This window comes from Myotis lucifugus, unplaced genomic scaffold (genome assembly GCF_000147115.1).
Source record: "Myotis lucifugus unplaced genomic scaffold, Myoluc2.0 scaffold_77, whole genome shotgun sequence".
Lineage (NCBI taxonomy): Eukaryota > Metazoa > Chordata > Mammalia > Chiroptera > Vespertilionidae > Myotis > Myotis lucifugus.
The window spans coordinates 2,105,438-2,124,393 of record NW_005871125.1 but is presented as its reverse complement, the minus strand read 5'-3'; the positions used below and the strand labels follow the sequence as shown (position 1 = coordinate 2,124,393).

General features: G+C 41.4%; 1 protein-coding gene and 1 pseudogene across 5 annotated transcripts in view; one reads left to right on the top strand and one right to left on the bottom strand.

Annotated features, from left to right (window-relative positions):
- The first annotated feature begins 432 nt into the window (after nt 1-432).
- On the top strand, nt 433-576 carry LOC111826427 (annotated as a pseudogene).
- A 14,661-nt stretch (nt 577-15,237) lies between these two features.
- The window catches only part of MYBL1 (MYB proto-oncogene like 1), a 32,009-nt gene continuing 28,290 nt past the window's right edge, over nt 15,238-18,956 (bottom strand). For 4 of the 5 annotated variants that reach the window (XM_014457481.2, XM_023755460.1, XM_023755461.1 and 1 more), the window contains one exon: nt 15,238-17,841. In XM_014457481.2, the coding sequence (XP_014312967.1) occupies nt 17,713-17,841 (129 nt within the window). In that variant the 3' untranslated portion in view covers nt 15,238-17,712. The remainder of the gene's footprint in view (nt 17,842-18,956) is intronic. The other variant, XM_006090608.3, reaches the window with a different exon arrangement.

Sequence of the window (18,956 nt, the reverse complement as noted above, 5' to 3'; positions counted from 1 at the left end):
AGCTGCCCTGTGGTGCTGCCACGTTGGCACCAATGCATGCATTTTTTGTGCTGGTTTCATTTTATATGTGGATTGGGAAGCATTTATTGACCACCTGCTAAGTGTATAACATGAGCTAAATGCTCTCAGGTACATAAAGGTGTGATCAAAGGTGGTTGAAATAATTGTAAGGATAGACAGACAGCAAGTAGTACCAAAAGAGAGATACAAACCAAAGACTATGAATGTTGAGCTAAGGGAGAGAGCATTCCTGGCTCAGGAAATCCAGGAAGGCTTCATGAAGGAGGCAGCAGAACTAGCTAGGTCTTAGATAATTATTAGGCTTTCAAGAGGTAGATATGGATTAGAGCATTTTAGAAAGAGCATCTAGCCAAGCAAAAGTATGGAGGTACAGAGATGAATGGTTTCTCTGAGGACATGAAAGAATCTGAATACCCCCTGGCAATTTGCAAGGAGACACCTGATTGGTGGTGTTGCTCTTTATCAGTCAGGGCAAAGCAGATTTATGGTCCTTAGTTTATCGTAGCTTGATGCCTGTGTTGGTGGCCAGAGCTGTTTCATGTCTGGGACACACTAAAAAAAAAAGAAGAAGGAAAGAATCTGACTGAGGAATGTGACAGCAATCTGGAAAGGAAGGCTTGGAGTTAGGCCAAAGATAGTCCCAAATGCTCAAATGTGGGCAGCAGGAGGTCACCAAAGAGTTCTGGGTAGAGCAATGACACGATTACATCTGTCCTTTGGAGTTGTTATGCACCAGGCATTCTTTGCAGGTGAGGGAGGGAGTGGGAAAAGGTAAGCGTTTCTGAGACCCTTCTATTGCTTCCGGCAATTCCCGGTTGAAGACGTAGGTATTTTTCTTTTCTTTCATGTTTTTCCATCTTCCTACTCCTCCACCCTCCTACCATCATACGGTCAATAGATACTAAGCATCTCAAAGTGAACAGGGAGGGGCTGGGAAGCAGCACAAGCCCTGTTCCCAGAAAGATGGCCACAGAGCACGGGTGTGTGATGATGGAAAAAATTAAAGCCACAGACTCATCAAAAAGTCTGGGGTGGTGATGACTAGCATCATCAGAAAGGAGAGGACGATCAGCTAGAAAAGCCCATTTCACAACAATCTCCTTTCACCTGAACTTGTTTCTGGTGAAGAGGACTATGTGCTGTTCTAAGAAGAAACATCCATCGCTTCTCACCTTTTGGCTAAGATCAAGCATAAGAAGAAACATCCATCCAGTCCCTTTTCTGAGAACCTGATTCCCCTGAGCCAGTTTTTTATTTGTCATATTAGCATCACAGATTCGGGAACTGGACAGAACTGTAGAGCTATTTTGCCAGTTCCCTCATTCAATGGAAAGGCTGGATGACTTGTCCAACTGCAGCTTGCCAAGCTAGAATAGAGCCTTTGAAAAATATATAAACATAAAATCTGGAGAAGGCCTGGCTGGCATGGCTCAGTGATTGAGCATCGACCTATGAACCAGGAGGTCACGGTCTAATTCCCCATCAGTGCACATGCCTGGGTTGCAGGCTTAATCCCCAGTAGGAGGGCAAGCAGAAGGCAGCTGATTAATGATTCTCTCTCATCATTGATGCTTCTATCTCTCTCTCCCTCTCCCTTCCTCATATATATATATTGAGCATATATATATATAGAGAGAGCATGTATTAGTATATATGTATAGTTTTTTTTAAGCTGGAGAAGGATCCCTAGCATCCCCCCACCCTTGGAAGTAGGGGCTTCTCTGTCACATGTCCACAAAGTTGTATGTGTCCAATCAGTCGCAGCCTCACTGGGGGCTGCAGGCCAGAGGGAGAGGGCCTTCAGAGCGAGGGCCAGGGTCCCAGCACCTCTGATGGCAGAAGCAGCTGACATACCTGCATCCAGCTTTCACTCTTAAAAATAAAAATGCCATGGCATTTTAAACCGTTTAGAAGAGAATTTTAACTTAAGAACATGCAACTTATTCTGCTTGGCCTAGACCAAAATACAGAGAGGCTGGTGTGAAATCACTTTCTCAATGACGGGAACTGAGACACGCCACACGCTCAGTTGCTTCCCATTGGAGGTGAGAAGGAGTCGAGTCATTCTCTCTCTGCAGTGCTAGTCCCTGCGGAGAAAGTGCTCAGGGCTCGCTGCCGCTCAGAGAGGAAAAGACAGGCACCCTCTCCAAGTCACTGGCCACAGGTCTCACCACATCAAAATATCCCCTCTTGCCTCCACTGTCTTGTGCTTTGATTTAAACGTATAAAGGAGAAAGGAGATGGCCAGTTGAATTGGGCATTGCACTCTGCAAATCCTTGGCAGATCTCCCTCTGCCTGGACTTCCTCTAACCAGCTTTGCGAAAACATTAGCCAGAGCTCCTATTTCCAGAACAGGTTGGTCAACCTGAGGGCAGAGGCTTGCTTTGGCCTCTGATTTCTAGAAGCGAGGCAAGATCCACAGTGTCAAAGCAACCTCATGTCAGAAAACACAGAAGCCAGAAAGAGTGGGCTCCCCAAGTGTCTTCTGTCCCCCAGAGTGTCCTGTCCCCCAGCCAGCCAACTTGGTGAAGGCGGATGAGGGCTGGACAGTAAAAATGTACTCACCTCCTAGTAGTTCTGGCAGTAGCGTCCAGTTGAGTATAATGCATTCCACAAATGTAATTTTAATTTTTCTAGAAGCCACATTTTAAAAGGCAAGAAGAAGCCGAGAAATTAATTTTAATATTTTTATTTAGCCCCGTGTATCCAAAATAATGCATTTCAACATGCAGCCAATATAAATTATTAGTGAGGTATTTTTACATTCTCTTTTGTCTTAAATCTTCGAAACCTGGTACGTATTTTACACTCAAGCACGTCTCAGTTCAAGCCAGCCACAGTTCAAGTGCTGAATAGCCACATGTAGTTAACGGCCACAGTATTGAACCCCTCAGAGTCAGAAAATTAAAAATACATGAAAAAGCCCTCGCTGGTTTGGCTCTTTGGATAGAGCATTGGCCTGCAGACTGAGCGTTGGATTGTAGGCTCGATCCCCAGTGTGGGGCATGCAGGAGTCAGCCGATCAATGATTCTCTCTCATCATTGATGCTTTTCTCTCTCTCTCTCTCTCTCTCTCTCTCTCTCTCTCTCTCTCCCTCCCTCTCCCTTCCTCTCTGAAATCAATAAAAATATTTTTTTTAAAAAGAAAGAGGAAAATAAAAATTGAAAAAAAAATGAAAATGGTAATCTAAGGACACCAGGATTCTGGAAAGAGGCAGCCTGCCTGTTGCAGTGGGAGAAGAGGGAGGCTGGTTCTCGGGGAAGATGTCACCATAAGTATTGAAGAGTACCATTGTCATTATCACCATAGTCTTTACAGAGCTTGTCTGTACCTGACCCTGACTTAGCAATAAGGAAACAGGGTCGGTAATGGAGGGCTGGTCCACGGTCACACCGTGAAGAAGTAGATGTGGGATCCTGACCCTCTTGCTGGCCACCCAGGGCTCCGGGAGAGCCTTGGGGACAATTCCTGAAATTGCAAAGGACTCTCTCTGTGGCTCTGTTCTGTCTGGTCTCATACAGATTTCACTCTTTTGGAGAAGAACAATGACATACCACCCAACACAGATGGACATCTGTGTATTATTCAGGATAACATGGGGTTAGTAGGAAGGCAGGATAAAAACAGGCAGCCATGGGCAAGCATGTCAGAAGGGGCTCTTGGAGTTGCCCTGAGTGCGTTCTCCCCTCCCCCCGCAACAGGGATCCTCTGCTGGACTCTCACCTGGTCTGTCTGTCCTCTCTCTCCTGCTCACTACACATCTCTTAGCTCCTCATGTTCCTGTAGTACATTTGGGCGGAGTGTCACCACCTGCATACACTGCTCTCTGTGAGGTGATGAGCTGTAGATATAAGGGGGGAGGGCCTTCTGGAGAGAACTCCCAGACCCGAAGAGGGCAAGTCAGCAGGGCAATGTTGGGGAGATAGAAGGGCTTTTATATGGCCCAGAACTAAGCAGTGTTCCAGAACTAAGCGCTCCATTCAAATCTGATCAGGGCATTTACCACTAAATGCATTTCATCCAAATGGTGCCCAAGCCTCAGGCTTGCGTAAGTCATTTTTACTATAATCACTTCTGCTTCAGACCTGAAGAAAGGGCCACCCCAGTTGGCAGAGGCCCTGGGGCATGTGACAGATAGACTGTGGCTCCGCCAACCTATGTCCTACCATCACACACACACACACACACACACACACACACACACACACATACACACGAGAGATACAAATCTTCACCTGGTCAGGAACCCACCCACATCTCCTACCTGCCAGGTCTTTCTCTGCCCAGGAGGAACACTGGGTGAAGATGTAAACTGGGGGATTCTCTCGGGGGAGAGGAGTGGAGAGGGGGTCCTGTGTCCCTCCCTCCTCCCAGCATCCTTTCTCTTTGCACCTGCACACACCCTGGACCCAGCACAAACCCATTCCTCTCTGGCATCCTTTGTATTAAAGAGTTCTAACAATGGCCAGCATGCTCAGTGGAGTGCAAACGTCACCCTGCTCTCTGCTCCCTGAAAGGCCATATGGAAACTCCCGGTCATTGTTGGCCCACAGCTGACAGAGCAAAAGGCTTTAATCTCAGAAGGAAAGAGCCCAGTTCTGAGCAGCAACCCCGCCCCTAAGCACACACAAAGTCAAAAAGACATTTGTCCAAAGGGCCTGTCACTGATAAAAAGTTCTCTCTCTTTTTTTTCCCCCCATAATTTTCTCTTCCCGCCAAAATGTCTGTACGACCAGCCGCAGCAGCAGGCCCATGGAGAGCCTGCCATCTGACCCCTCGCATGTCCCTAATTGTGCACCATCTGGTGTCTGGCACACACAAAGCCGAGGCCCGCCCCGCCTGGCCTTTCTCCAGGCCGTTTTGTGCTTTCAGGGGCCCAGGTTGTGACCGCCCCCTGCCAGGCGGGACAGGGCCCATGCTGACAGGCACCGGGCCCAGCGCCATCCAAGGTCACTCAGGGGAGGAGGACAAAGGCTGAGCCCAGGCCGCAGGGCCGGGTCCCTGCACTCTGGGGTTGGCCCCGAGGACGTTTTGTCAGCCCAGGGCTGGCAGGTGATGTCGGTGGACTGGCCCTCAGCCAGAGAAAGCGGATGTTCGAGCCCTAGGACCCATCAAGGTTGACAATATGAATTAAAACGTGGGGCCTATGACTCCGCAGCTCCCAGCTCCTCAGAAGGAGTCCTGGGCTGCAATTCAGAAAGGCCCAGCGGCAGAGCTGCTGGGGTCCGCAGCACCATCTTTCCGTGTAACAGCAGAATTTGGAGACGGCTCCAACAATTCAGAACAGGTCAAATTGTGGAAACATCCACACTACCAAATACTGAGTAGTGATTAGAGATGATGCTGGAGACCTGTGTATGTTGGCACCGAAGGAAATCCACAAGAAGTTTAAAAAGCAAGTTATAAAATAGGTGCCATGTGATTCTATTTTGTTATCATATAAATATAAATGTATAATTACATGTTTGCATGTATGTGTGTATGAAGAAAAGATATATATGCCAAGATGTTATTTCTGGATAATAAGTTTATGCTGATTTCATCTTCCTATTTCTTATTATGTGTATTTTATACTTACATCATTTATATAATGGAACATTATGCATACCTTGAGCTTTCTATTAAAATGATTAATACTTTCAACAATAAAGAATTATTTTTTTTTAAAAAATGATTATTTAATGTATTCATTTTCATCCCCAAATATACACTCCCTAACACATACACACTCTCTCTTTCTCTTCCCCCTCCCCTAATTTTTTTGGTAATAATTTATCTCAGAAAATGACTTCATCTCAACTCTTAATAAACGGGAATTATAAAATAATGGTCTCATTCTTGAGCATGACACTAATATTTTTTCCAGGACACAATCCGCCTTATGTTTTCATGAAAAGGGGGGAAATGTCATCATAAATGAGAAGATAGCTCTCCTTATAAAATAGGAAGAAGAGGATAGCTGACATCTGTTAATTACATGGCCTAGAGCTCTGCTTCTAGGGTTCCTCTCATCACTCTCACCCAAGCATCCCACCTCCTCAGCCAGCTACTCAAACAGAGCTTTGTGGTTATTACTAAACGCCTTGTCATTTAAAGCCATTTTCTCTGGATTATAAGGGAAGAAAACCCATGCAGCTGCTGGGAAGGCAATGGGCCTTGTTTTCCCATGGGCCCCTTTTGTTCTTTACCTCAGATCATCTGTCTATATGAGGATTTCGGGTTGAAAATTGCTGATTAACTTCTCTTTCATCACAGAACCTAAAAAGACACCATCATGGCTGCACTGAAGTCTACCACTTCCATGTTTTTCTACATTTAGTATTATAAAATCAACTACCCTGCCAACTAACATGAGTGGAGTTTCTGATATCACGGTGCCAAGAAAACATAATGGCGACAAGGGCTAAATTCTAACTTCTCACCAAGGTTGGTGTCCTCGTTCACTGGGCACAGGACACATTCAAGAACATCAACAATACAGAGTGCCTGGGGAAAAGTAAACATCTTTCTGGGACCCTTCAGCAAAATCTATAGAGAAGGAACTTCTTATCCAAGAGCCCCAGGAGCAGTTCCCAGACTTTTAGCTTTCATAGACCTGCAGACATCATGCTCCTTTACCCCTAAATACTTCAGTATTTGCTAGAACAAAGATAGTCACTTATACAACCAGAGCACAGTGATCAAAATCTTCAAATTTAACATTAATACAATGTTATTTTCTATAAGTTTTATTCCTGATGCTAATTATTATGAGCTGAATGTGTCTTCCCCATATGTTGAAACTCTAGGCCCCCTTATACTATATTTGGAGAGGGGGTCTCCAAAGAAGTAATTAAGGTCATAAGGGTAGGATTCTAATTCAGTAAGAGTGGTGTTCTTACAAGAAGAGACACCAGAGAGCTCTCTCTCTCTCTCTCTCTCTCGCTCTCTCTCTCTCTCCAGATGAAGATGCAGCCAGAAGGCAGCTTTCTAGAAACCAGAAGCAGGACCCTCACCAAAAACTGAATTTTTAGACACCTTGATCTTGGATTTTTCCAGTCTTCAAAACTGTGAGAAAATAGATTTCTGTTGTTGAAGCTGCCCTCTCTATGGTATTTTGTTATAGCAATTCGAGTAAACAAATACACTCATGGCCCCAATAATGTGACTTTGTAGCAAAATTTTTTTTCTGGCCCAGCATCCAATCCTGCCAGAATTCTTACAACACTTTGTCTATACCCCTTGCTTTGGTTCACAGTGGGTGTGGGGGACGGGAACTGCCATGTGTTTCTTATAAGCTTTTAGCGTATATGTGTCCATCTCTCCAGGGAAACTTTAAGCAAAATGAATCTTTGCTTTTGTTGTGCACATCTGGGATTGTTATACATGGCCCACACAGGGCCTTGCACACAGAAGGTACTGAATGAATATTTTTTGATTGATTGAACGGGAATAAGCTTTCATTACTAACTGCATTACCGCTTCAGGCTAACCGTCACTAAGTGAACCAGACCTTGGTGGCATGTCCTGTCCTGTTGCCAAAACAAATCTTCCCATTGCTCACTGGGAATAATACTTATTCACATGTATGCTCTAGTTTGTAAAAATAATTCTGTATTCACGCTCAGAGACAAATAAGCTCTCAAATCCCTTCAAGATAAATGTCGACCTCTTACCAGGATTTTAAAGACTCTTCAGGATCTGGCCCTAATGTGCATTTTCACTGTATTATTATGTCTTACTATTCACTCCACACTTGAACCAAAATGGGTCACTTGTCATTCCCTTTGAATGTCCTTAATTTTCCATTCTCCAACCTTTACTCATTCTTGCCTTTTCTGCCTAAAATGCAATTCCTTCATCACCTTTGATTAAAATTACTCTCTAGTATTGGAGCTCAACATGGAGGTGAGCGAAATTCAATTGTTCTTCCCTCTTTGCATGTATACATTTATTCCACAAATACTTATTGAGCACCTGCTACATTGCAGGCACTGTACTACATGGCATCTACAGCAGTGGGTGAGACAGATATAGTTTCCTGCCATCACCATCATCATCATCATCATCATCATCATCATCGCCTTTGCTAGTGGTCAGTCTATTTGAGAATCTGAGCTGGGTTTATATTTAGAATGACTTGCTTTCCTGATGTAATAGTACAACAGTTGGTCCTTTGGCCAACAAGAATGCCTTACCTTTGTAGACAACTCGAGAGTTGATAAGAACATACACATTCATTATCTCATTTTATATTATTACAAGTATAGTTCCTCATCCCTGGCTTGTATTTTTTTCCACCTGATGTTCTATTTAGACTTTTCTGTGTTTCAACATAGTCTGAATGTAGAACAGGTCTTGGAACCAGAAGACCCAAGTTCAAAACACAGCTCTTCCACTTATCACCTCCCTGCAAAGGCAGTTGTAGGTCTTTTGGGGCCCAAAGCGTTTACAATTTGGGTGGCCCTTCTTCACAAAATTGAGAGCAGAATGAATATTTCTGTGGAATGAAGAAAGGAAATAACACATTTGGCAACAATTGTAGATTTTGTAGATTTTGATCTTTGCTTCTGAGATGTCTTTAGGTGATTTACCAGAAATGCTTCCTGATTGCAATCTGGTTGCCCCCCCCCCATACCACGTGATTCTTGAACTCAGAGGAACCCTGCAAATGGGTGCCCTGAAGTTTTAACTTAATTTGCTTTATATTAAATACACCTCTGCCAGTAGATGTTGAGCAGGTGGTATAACTTCTCTGATTATTAGTTTGCTCATCTATAGAATGGAGTCATAATGGCTACCTCAGGAGGCTGCTGTGAGCACCAAATGAAATAATGAAGAAACCAAAGTTGGAACCCAGTAGGCACCACACAGGCTGGTTATTATTCCCTAACACCAATGCACTGCATTGCTCCAGCTTCTTGTAGAGACCAATTCCCTTTCGGTTAGATTATCATTTTTAAACAATCTATGTTTTCCCTTCTCATCTTTTTTTTTTCCTGCAAAAAGCTTTATTCTTTCCATTTGGTCCAATGCATGGGAGAGGATTTCAGGGTGGTTAAAAGAATGGCTAGTAGTTTTGGGGAGAGGCTCAGGCAAAAGCCAGACACCAGGGGAATGCAGAGGGGCCCCTCAAAGGCCTCTGGACTCCAAAGGCTCCTAGTCATGCTTGAGGGTGAGCCTTTTGAAGAGATACTCGCCCAGCCCAGCCTGGGGGCGGGCCAGCCTGCAGAGGTGAGTCAGGTGTAGCCCATCTTCTTGATGAGTTTCACCTCCTCATCCAGGAAGTGGGTCTGCGCAGGTAGAACCCAGGACACGTAGATCCAAAAGGGTCTGATTCAGGTTCCTCTCCAAGTCCATGGCCACTTCCATGGCGTTCTGAGTTTTGCCCACTCATCTTGGGGAGGCTTCAGCGCGTCCTGGAAGAGGATGTGGCCACCACATTGGTTTTGCATCTTTAAGAGATGCTCGGAGCCCTCGAGCTGCTTCTCTGCCAACTGGAGGAAGAAGTGGCCCACACCCTCGAGAGCCACATCTTTGCAGTGGAAATAGAAGCAGAGAGAGAGGTAGGTGTGGGAGGCCCGCAGATGCAGGCTGTCCAGGTGGTTGATGGCCGCCTCCACCTTGGTGGAATAATGCTGACAAATTTGGGAGCTCATGGTTGGTGGTTGTTTGGCAATAAGGAGTAAAGGTAGAAAAACCAGAACAGCATGTTGGCTGGTCTCAGAGGTGGTTCTGAAGGTGGTGACTAGATAAGACGATGGAAAGTGGCCGGAGGCTGGCAGAAGGGGTGTCCTGGGGTCTGTTCTGTCCAAACACTGTTGAAGCAAGAGGCAGATCCAGGACCGCCGAGGGCACAATCTCTTATGCCATTTTTAATGGATTTTTAGACTAGTAGATTTTGTTTGTTTTTACAAACCCTTCTCTAGCAATGTATAGCTAAAATAGGAAGTAAAGCTACACTTTATCTGGGCCTTCCCTTATTTCTTCTGAAAACAGTGCCTAATAAAATCTTTTTTTTTTCTTTTTTGGACGCGCTGATGCAATTAGAAAAAGGTTAGGGGACTAAGAGATTCAACGGCTCTGGCCTGTGAGCAGACGGGCCATTCATAACTTTGTAGTTTCTAATTCACAGCAGTCTCAGATGAATTTCCTGCCCAAGCTGGTCTGCTTATGGGACAAAAGCCTGGAGATGTGTTTGTTTCACGCCCCATTGGAGGCGCACACTGCTCAGGGCTGGCCCCTCTGGTGGCCTATATTCATCAGTGATTTGGCTTTTACAAATCACTACGGGGGAATCCAGGTTCAGCAGCACATAAATGCTTTCCTTCATACTACTGGGACTCCACCACGAGCCTTTTTATTTTGTAAGTAACCCACAAAAGTTTCAATTAGCTATTTCCTGTTACTGCTTCCTACCAACAAAAAATACCTTTGTCTGCAGTGATTTCTCCAAAATGTTATGAAAAGTCTGAAGGTGACTCCAGAAAGTTGCCCCTAAGTCATTTATTCCCCCTCCGAGGACCATGTTCATGTGGCTGCATTTTACCTGATATTCTACCGGCTCTCACAACCCAGGACTAATTAGGTACCTGTAAAGTAATACACCACGTGAGGAAAGATGCTAATGCCCCTACAGGCGAGAGATGCCAAGTGTCTCATTTCATTTTAGTCAATTAACCTCAGCTTTAGTCCTGCCTTTGTGAAAGAAATGCTTCTGCAGTTACAACTACTCCAGCTTCAGCTCAGTTACCTCACCTACTGTAGTAATGGAAGAGGAACGGGAAGGGAGAGCTACCAGGTGGGGAGGAGAGATGAACCTGAAAAGGAGGCTTGGCACCATCTCAAAAACATGCTATCAACAATAAAAAAGATATTTAAAAAAAAAAAAACAGATCTGGGGCTAAGGGGCCAGAAAATAGGCCATTTACAACCTCTGAGTGCTGCAGAGAAGAAACAAGAAACCAATGAACTAATTTTAAAGAGTGGGTGATGAGGCATAGCTATTATTTGCCAAGATTTCTCTTATTAAAACCATAGTACAGTGGGGCCTTGACTTATGAGTGTCCCGACTAATGAGTTTTTTGAGATACCAGCTGTCTCTCGGCCGATTTTTTGCATTGAGTTGATAGAGTAATTTGAGTTAATGAGCTCCTTAACGAGCTCAGTCTTGGAATTAATGAAACTCGTAAGTCAAGGCCCCACTGTATTCTCTTTTATATTAAAAAAGGGATAGCCCTGACCAGTTTGGCTCAGTGGATAGAGCGTCAGCCTGCGGACTGAAGGGTCCCAGGTTCGATCCTGGTCAAGGACACGTACCTTGGTTGCGGGCACATCCCCAGTGGGGGGGGGGAGGGGGGGGCGGCGGTGCAGGAGGCAGCTGATCGATGTTTCTCTCTCATTGATGTTTCTTATTCTCTATCCTTCTCCCTTCCTCTCTGTAAAAAATTAAAGAATATTTTTAAAAAGGATATATGTGCAAAATACTTAGAGATAATTGAATACTTATAAGCAAATTTCCTTAAATACTAAAAGTAAATGCCTGGTCATTATGCATTCTATAAGAGATAGGCTAACCTCAGTTTAAAATAAATTTATAAAAGTGGCAAACGTATATCTGCTTTGATTTATCAATGTTGATTCTATGGTAAATTTCACTATACTACCTCTCTTAAGGTATCTGATCCACCTCTTTATATCCCAGTCCAAAGGTATGAAAATTTGTACTAATCCCTACTGTTGCTCTTTCCAAAGCTAAGCTGATTTTTTTCTTCTACTTTTTTTGGGGGTGGGGTGGGGTGGGGGAGTGGGGGCATCAGTATAGCTCAGTAGGTGGTGATTTCTAATAAGGAGAGTGTGCCCAACCCTATGCCTGGGGAGAATGCTTCCCACATACACACACATGGATGCATATTTATTAGATAAATGAATGAGCCCCCCTACCCCCACCACAAGGCTCCTCTCAGCAACCCTCCCACCCAGGGCAACCACTATCCTAACTTCAAATACCATAAACTAGTTTAGCCTGTTTTGTACTTGCATAGAAATGGAAACATACACTATATACTCTTTTGTGCCTTATGCTTAATTTTAAATTTAAGACTCAACCCAAATCTCAGACAATGGATTGAATGCCAGCTCAACAAAGCACTGTGTGATTTTAGACAAGACTCTTAACCTAAGCCTGTTTTCATCCATAAAAGTGGATTATAATAAGGTTTACCTAATAGAGTTGTTGAAAGGATTAAATGAAATAATGTACGTGACTGGTACATGGCTTCAGCTGCTATGTTGTCCTATGTTAGTCTGTGAACTTCTGGGTGGTGCAAGACCCGTGAGTTGTGCTAACCCAACAATTCCCTATAGTATAGGGGAGATGGGGAATCCATACTATCCAAATAGTGACCAACCATTTTCTTTTTCTTTTTTTAAAAAAAATATATTTTATTGACTTTTTACAGAGAGGAAGGGAGAGGGATAGAGAGTTAGAAACATCGATGAGAGAGAAACATCAATCAGCTGCCTCCTGCACACTCCCTATTGGGGATGTGCCCACAACCAAGGTACATGCCCTTGACCGGAATCGAACCTGGGACCCTTGGGTCCGCAGGCCGACGCTCTATCCACTGAGCCAAACCGGTCAGGGCCAACCATTTTCTTATTCTCAAATGAGTATCCACAAATAAAATATTAAACTTGGCTATTGATCTCACTTTCGGCCAAAGGAGAAGATATGCAATTTCTATTACACAATTATTCATCTCCCCTTCTAGAACATCGGCTTCCTTAAGGGAAGGGTCATGTCCCATTTATCACAGTATCTCCAGGACCTAGCACCAGGTACTGTAAGCACTCAGTTAAGTATTGATCACTAGTTCAAAGAATCAATAAGTGTTAATTGTATTGGGGCTTAGGAAATTATGTCAGAATTTGGCCCAATCTTTTGAGCTCTGGATTGGCAAAATGACAGTAGTAAAATCAAAATAAAGTCGATCTCCCTCCCTCTTACCCTGTGCTGGCCAGGAAAATCCAAGCACATTCTATACTTGGAACTAGAATAAGCACCCAGGTCTGAGACCTTCAGAAATAAGGACAGTGTACTACATACACTGCTTTCAATACTGAGTTTGCTCAAATTCAACAGCTTTTAATGTATTAATGCCAAGATACTACAAAGTTTTCAAAAACACTCTCTTCCCAACACGTCAGCCATAAATAATTTTTTTCCTGGTATATTTCATCTTGGTGTATGATGTATTTCACATATTCTTGACTGTACAGTGGGGCCTTGACTTACGAGTTTAATTCGTTCCATGACGGAGCTCGTAACTCAAATTACTTGTATGTCAAATCAAAAAGTGAACGAGTGAGACACGTGATGCTGGGCTGATGTTGTGGCGTTCACTGTGACGTTCGCTGCGCCAACTAGCGGTGGGGTATCTGAAGCTGGCTCATAACCCGAATTTTAGCTTGCAACTCAAAGCAAAAAATCGGCCGGCTAGTATCTCGAAAAACTCGTTAGTCGGGACACTCGTAAGTCAAGGCCCCACTGTATCTTTTTTTTTAAAGCAAGAAAGGGGGAAAGTGTAATGTTAGGAAGCAATTTCACTTGGTTCATTTTCCCCTCCACTACTTACTTAAAAATAAGTTTTCACTTCTCACAGAGTGAAGTGCCTCTTGAAAAACAACCATCTGTGTTATATTACAGTTAAAATTCTGATTGGCTGGCAATCCTATCACTCTATAACTGGATAAATCGAGCAGGAAATGACATGATTATAAAATGAGCTAAAAGATTTTTAACAAAATAGTTTACTGACTATAAAGCAAAACCGGTGTCATGCAGATAACTAATAAACCAAAGCTATTTATAATCTGTTGCATAAAATAAGTATGGCTAATATTCTCCACGTCATGACTAATTTTTAAAAATTCTTCAATTTAATACTTACTGAGATTTTCTAAGTACCCTGCTAGACACAGGAGCTACAGACAGCAATCCCTACTTTTCAAACCAAAGTCTAGTGGGAGTTTTATGGAAGCACTAAGATAATGAGGAAACGATTCACGGGTCTGTGTCCTGAAGGTTGAGTAAGATGTTAACAGGCTAAGGAGACAAATGCAGTGATGCAGAGAACATTGCACACACAGGCATGGAGACAGGAGCATGTGCATTAATGTTCTTGGAAGACCCAAGTCACCAGTCCACATTAGGAAGTGAAGAATTATTTAGGCATCAGACAACTATAGAAGGTCTCTGAATAAGAGAAATGTGACAGATCTGCTTTCTTTTTTTTTTAAATATATTTTATTGATATTTTACAGAGAGGAAGGGAGAGAGATAGAGAGTTAGAAACATCGATGAGAGAGAAACATCGATCAGCTGCTTCCTGCACATCTCCCACTGGGGATGTGCCCGCAACCCATGTACATGCCCCTGACTGGAATCGAACCTGGGACCCTTCAGTCCACAGGCCGACGCTCTATCCACTGAGCCAAACCGGTTTCGGCGCTCAGATCTGCTTTCTAAATGTGTTTTTTATGCTGAATATAAGAAGAGATCTGCCTTGTCCTCTCAGCAGTTACATTACACACTGGTTTCATGTGTCAGTCTCACACTTAATACAAGCAGTCTACCGAGAAGTAAACTCATTCCTGGTGGGTGAATCCATCAAATTTCTGAGCCTAAAAGGCTAAAGGTAAAATCTGGATGAATTCACCCAGGCAATGTAGTAATCCATAGACCTGACTGGGCGACCAGTTGACCTTGCCCAGGTGACACCCAGATGTGTCTGTAGAATAGAGAGCAGAGCGATTAAGTGAAATAATCCAATTAGAGATTAAGGAATGGAACTAGAACAGTGGTCTTATGCAGGTTGAGAATTTACAACAGATTTCAATGTGAGGGGTGAGGGAAGGACAGGAGACTTCTCATTGGATGATTGAATGGAAGGCCACATGACTAAGGGGGCAGAACAAAGGCAGGGCAGGTCCAAGTTGAGAAAAAGAGGACATGATGCATTTAAGGTGCTGACAGAGTGTCACGGGGAACTATTTAAAGACAGTTTAACATAAGGCTAAGAAAGAGGCTCAAGAGTTGTGTTAACAGATAAAATCACCCATAAAGGGAGTCCTAAAGGAGAAAAGAGCTCTAAGCACAGAATGTTGGGGTGAGTCCTTAAGGTTCAATGAATAGCATAACACACAAAACCAAAGTGAAATGAGCAATGCCAAGTCAACTTGTACACAGATGCTTTATTTCTAATGTTAATAGTCAACACTGTAAGCGAGATTCTCTCGCAATGGAAAGTTTTCCCATACATCAAGAAACTCAATTTAGTCAGGGTAATTGCTGTATTAATATGAAAACCTCACAACGAAATACAGTATTATATATGTGTACCAGTTTCCATGCAAGTATGGCTGCTACATGTATGTCTGGCATTTTTATAACATACTGAAAGAAATTCAAATGAACACAACAGTATAAAGGTGACTTAAGATGCCTGACATGCTTAAGATTTTAAAAGTTCTTGCAAAAAGCAACAAAGCAGTTAACTGAAGGATTCAACCAATACCAACCCAAGTAGTACTATATCCAATAATACCAGGCTTCTTTGCAATATACTACCTTTGGAATAATTTAATGCTCAAGAAAAATTATGCTTTAAAAAATATAGCTCTCCAAAGATATTATACTTTGGTGATTGGATACTATATACATCCAAGGGCTACATAAATTAAAAAATAATTAAAAAAAACCAGAAAACAAAAAAATGAACCATTATGTGCTATTAGTTCAAGGCAACTAAAATTGAAATGATCCAGTATGATTTTGCTACAATCATTGGTTTTACAAAGTGAAATTTCTGTGAGAAGTTCACTAATTAGGAAGCAATCAACATACTTAACAAACATGCTAAGATGATTCCAATTGGTCCATCTATTTGTTATCAACAAGGCATAATCTTAGTACTAGACATTTTCTTCACTTCTCACTACATCTGATATGCAACAATGAGCTAGTGGATTTAAATAGCTTAAACCCTATTAGGTCTATTGTTCAAGAGCTAGGCATTAAAATACTTAGTATTTCCATTTCTATTAACAGAGACCTCAGAAAATCTTAAGCTGTTTTTGTCTTAAGGCATAGTATTTTGGTATTTGCAAGAATCTGCCTGGTAATGGTTGATTCCATTAAGTTAACTTGAGAACCTGCCATCATTTGCTTTTTTTCTTTTCAAACAGTGCAAGTGGTGGTCGCTCTTTCCTTCTCTCATAGCAGCATACTTCAGGGGTGGAGAGGGAGAGAGTGTGTCAATTATAAATAAAAATTAAAACTACAGTGTACAATTCTATTTACCTGTCAGTGTTTAAGTTGACAGCACACTATTATATGCCTCAAAAATATTACATAAAATCTCTACACAAAAGCAAATAAAGACATTCTTTCAAGAAGAAATAAAATAAGTGCAAACACCTAAAACAGGCAACTGAAGCAACTGTTGTAACCTGTAGAGAAACACAAAACATTTTTTAAAAGGACAAAATATTTTTATAAATAAAAGATAATGTTCTCTATTTCTGAAACATAGAGTAAATATAACAAACTTCTAAGTGCAAACTGTTTTTAGGGACCAAAGTACCATATTATTTTTTAAACAAAATGCAAAAATTTCAAACACATATACAAATTACCAGATTAATTTATATGAACCCTCCCCGTATAATTTAAAAAGAAAATATTAAATTATTATTTAGTACATTTTTAGAACTACTTTGTAACCAACATGATTTAAAGGGCATAGTGCAATACTTAGGTAGATGTGACATACAGTATAGATATTGTATTCTTTGCAGCTATAACTTACTATTACTGTTTCATACTTAAAAGTCAAAATTGTTCTTATGTAAGCTGTAACAACAGGAAACAACACTAGCTTCTAGACACCCTGTATAGGTATAAATATCTACATTTAAGCTTTAAAAATGAAAATAAATTATAAAAACAGACTTCTTTCCAATTTACAAAGTTTTCCTGCTCCAATATACTGTACAATACATTCAACAAACTCTCAGATCTTCTGAGACTTATGAAGAAAATACTGACTCTTTACAAAAGAAAAAACCCTTTTTCTATGCATTTTGTTTTCAGTACTATGCTCAAATAAATACATTTAACACTGTAGTTATTTTTATTGTTTTTGAAAAATACCAAAATTTAGTAGTGCAACGTTCTATCCTTCAACTTCCTTTCCATTGTGTTTCTTTGTAAATGGTAGGCTAAGTAAATCAGCACATTGGCAAAAGTACTTCATAAAACATGTGTGCTTCCCATACATAGACTATTTTCAGAAATTACACATACTCTGTAACAAAACTGCAGCATTAAGAGAGTAGCAACATATATCATCTGAAGAAAATATGTGAGAATTTACTTTTAGAGTACCCATAAACAGTCTAATATGATTTTCCCATCTTGCTCTTTAAAAACAATTTTTAAAAATCTCATCTCTTAAAAGATAAATTACAAAACTGCCTACCCCTTAAGCGGCTTAGCTTTCTGCCTGCTTAGTATGAAAAAAGATGCAAACCGTTTTAGGGCTGTATTAAAACCTTAAAAACAATTAATTGACACAAATTTCATTGCAACCTAATTTAGTATAGGCTATACTAAGGGAGTGGGGCATTTCATCAGCTTTAATAACAATTACAGTATGAGAGCTCTTGAAGTGCTGCTGGTGGCTGTGTAAGTGCTCAAATATCTTCTTGCTTGTTCAGTCATAATGAGTTGGTCTTCTGTCTTCCCATAAACCACTGTTTCCCATTCACAGTTTGACTAGAGAGGAAATATTAATAGTAATGTTAAAATTACTAAAACAATTATCCATACTACTTCACAATTACACGTTTAAAAGGTAATTATTTTAATTGATTGGATATTTGATAAGTAGTTATAAAAAATATTTGGATAATGACATTGTGATTCTTTTTAAATAATGTTATGCTTTAAAAATACATACTGAAATATTTTTGGTCATTTCTTTGGCTATCTATATTGTTTACACGCCTATGGAGGCAGTTTAAAAGCTTTATGTTTTGCAAAATAAGAAATACAGTCATAGCACAAAGTCAAGTTTATGTTTGTTTCTTGTGTTTTCTGCCCTTATTATAAAGACTATTACTTTATAGGTATGACCTGCTGTGTAATAAATTTTCCTGAAAAGCTTTGTATTAAACACTTGGAAATCAAATTATCTTAATTAAGAGAATATGCTGCAAGTCCCTTTGAAAAGCAGTGGCTCAAGACAGAGATGAGGTGGCTATACTTGATTGCCAAAGATGTTTTCAAGGAATGCTTAAATGTCAGGGATGCTGGTGCTGCAGTCATTGTGGTATAAAGAAAACTTCCTCCTCAATGAACTCTCAAATTCTTTGGTTTGAATTCTTCAGATAACATAGTAAAAAATTCCAGCCATTTGGAACTACATAATGGCTGCATAGCAACAGGAAAAAGATGGTTTTACAACTTTTGAGCCAAAAAGTTCACTGGAAACCATTATACCAACCAAATCAAGCTGCAACTGATTCCAACCACTTACCCTTTCAAGTAGCAATTGGGGCTATATTTATGTGTTATAGGAAAAGAGGTGCCAGAAGTGAATTTAGATATCTTTCGTTTAAAAATGAAATAATACACACCCCTATGTTCACTGCAGCATTATTTACAATGACCAAGATTTGGAAGCAGCCCAAGTGTCCATCAGTAGACGAGTGGATAAAAAAGCTGTGGCACATTTACACAATGGAATACAGTAGTACAGCTGTAAAGAATGATATCCTTACCTTTTGCAACTGCATGGATGGACCTGAAGGAGTATTATGCTAAGTGGAATAAGCCAGTCAGAGAAGGCCAGGTACCATATGGATTCCACTCACAGTTGAATCTAATGA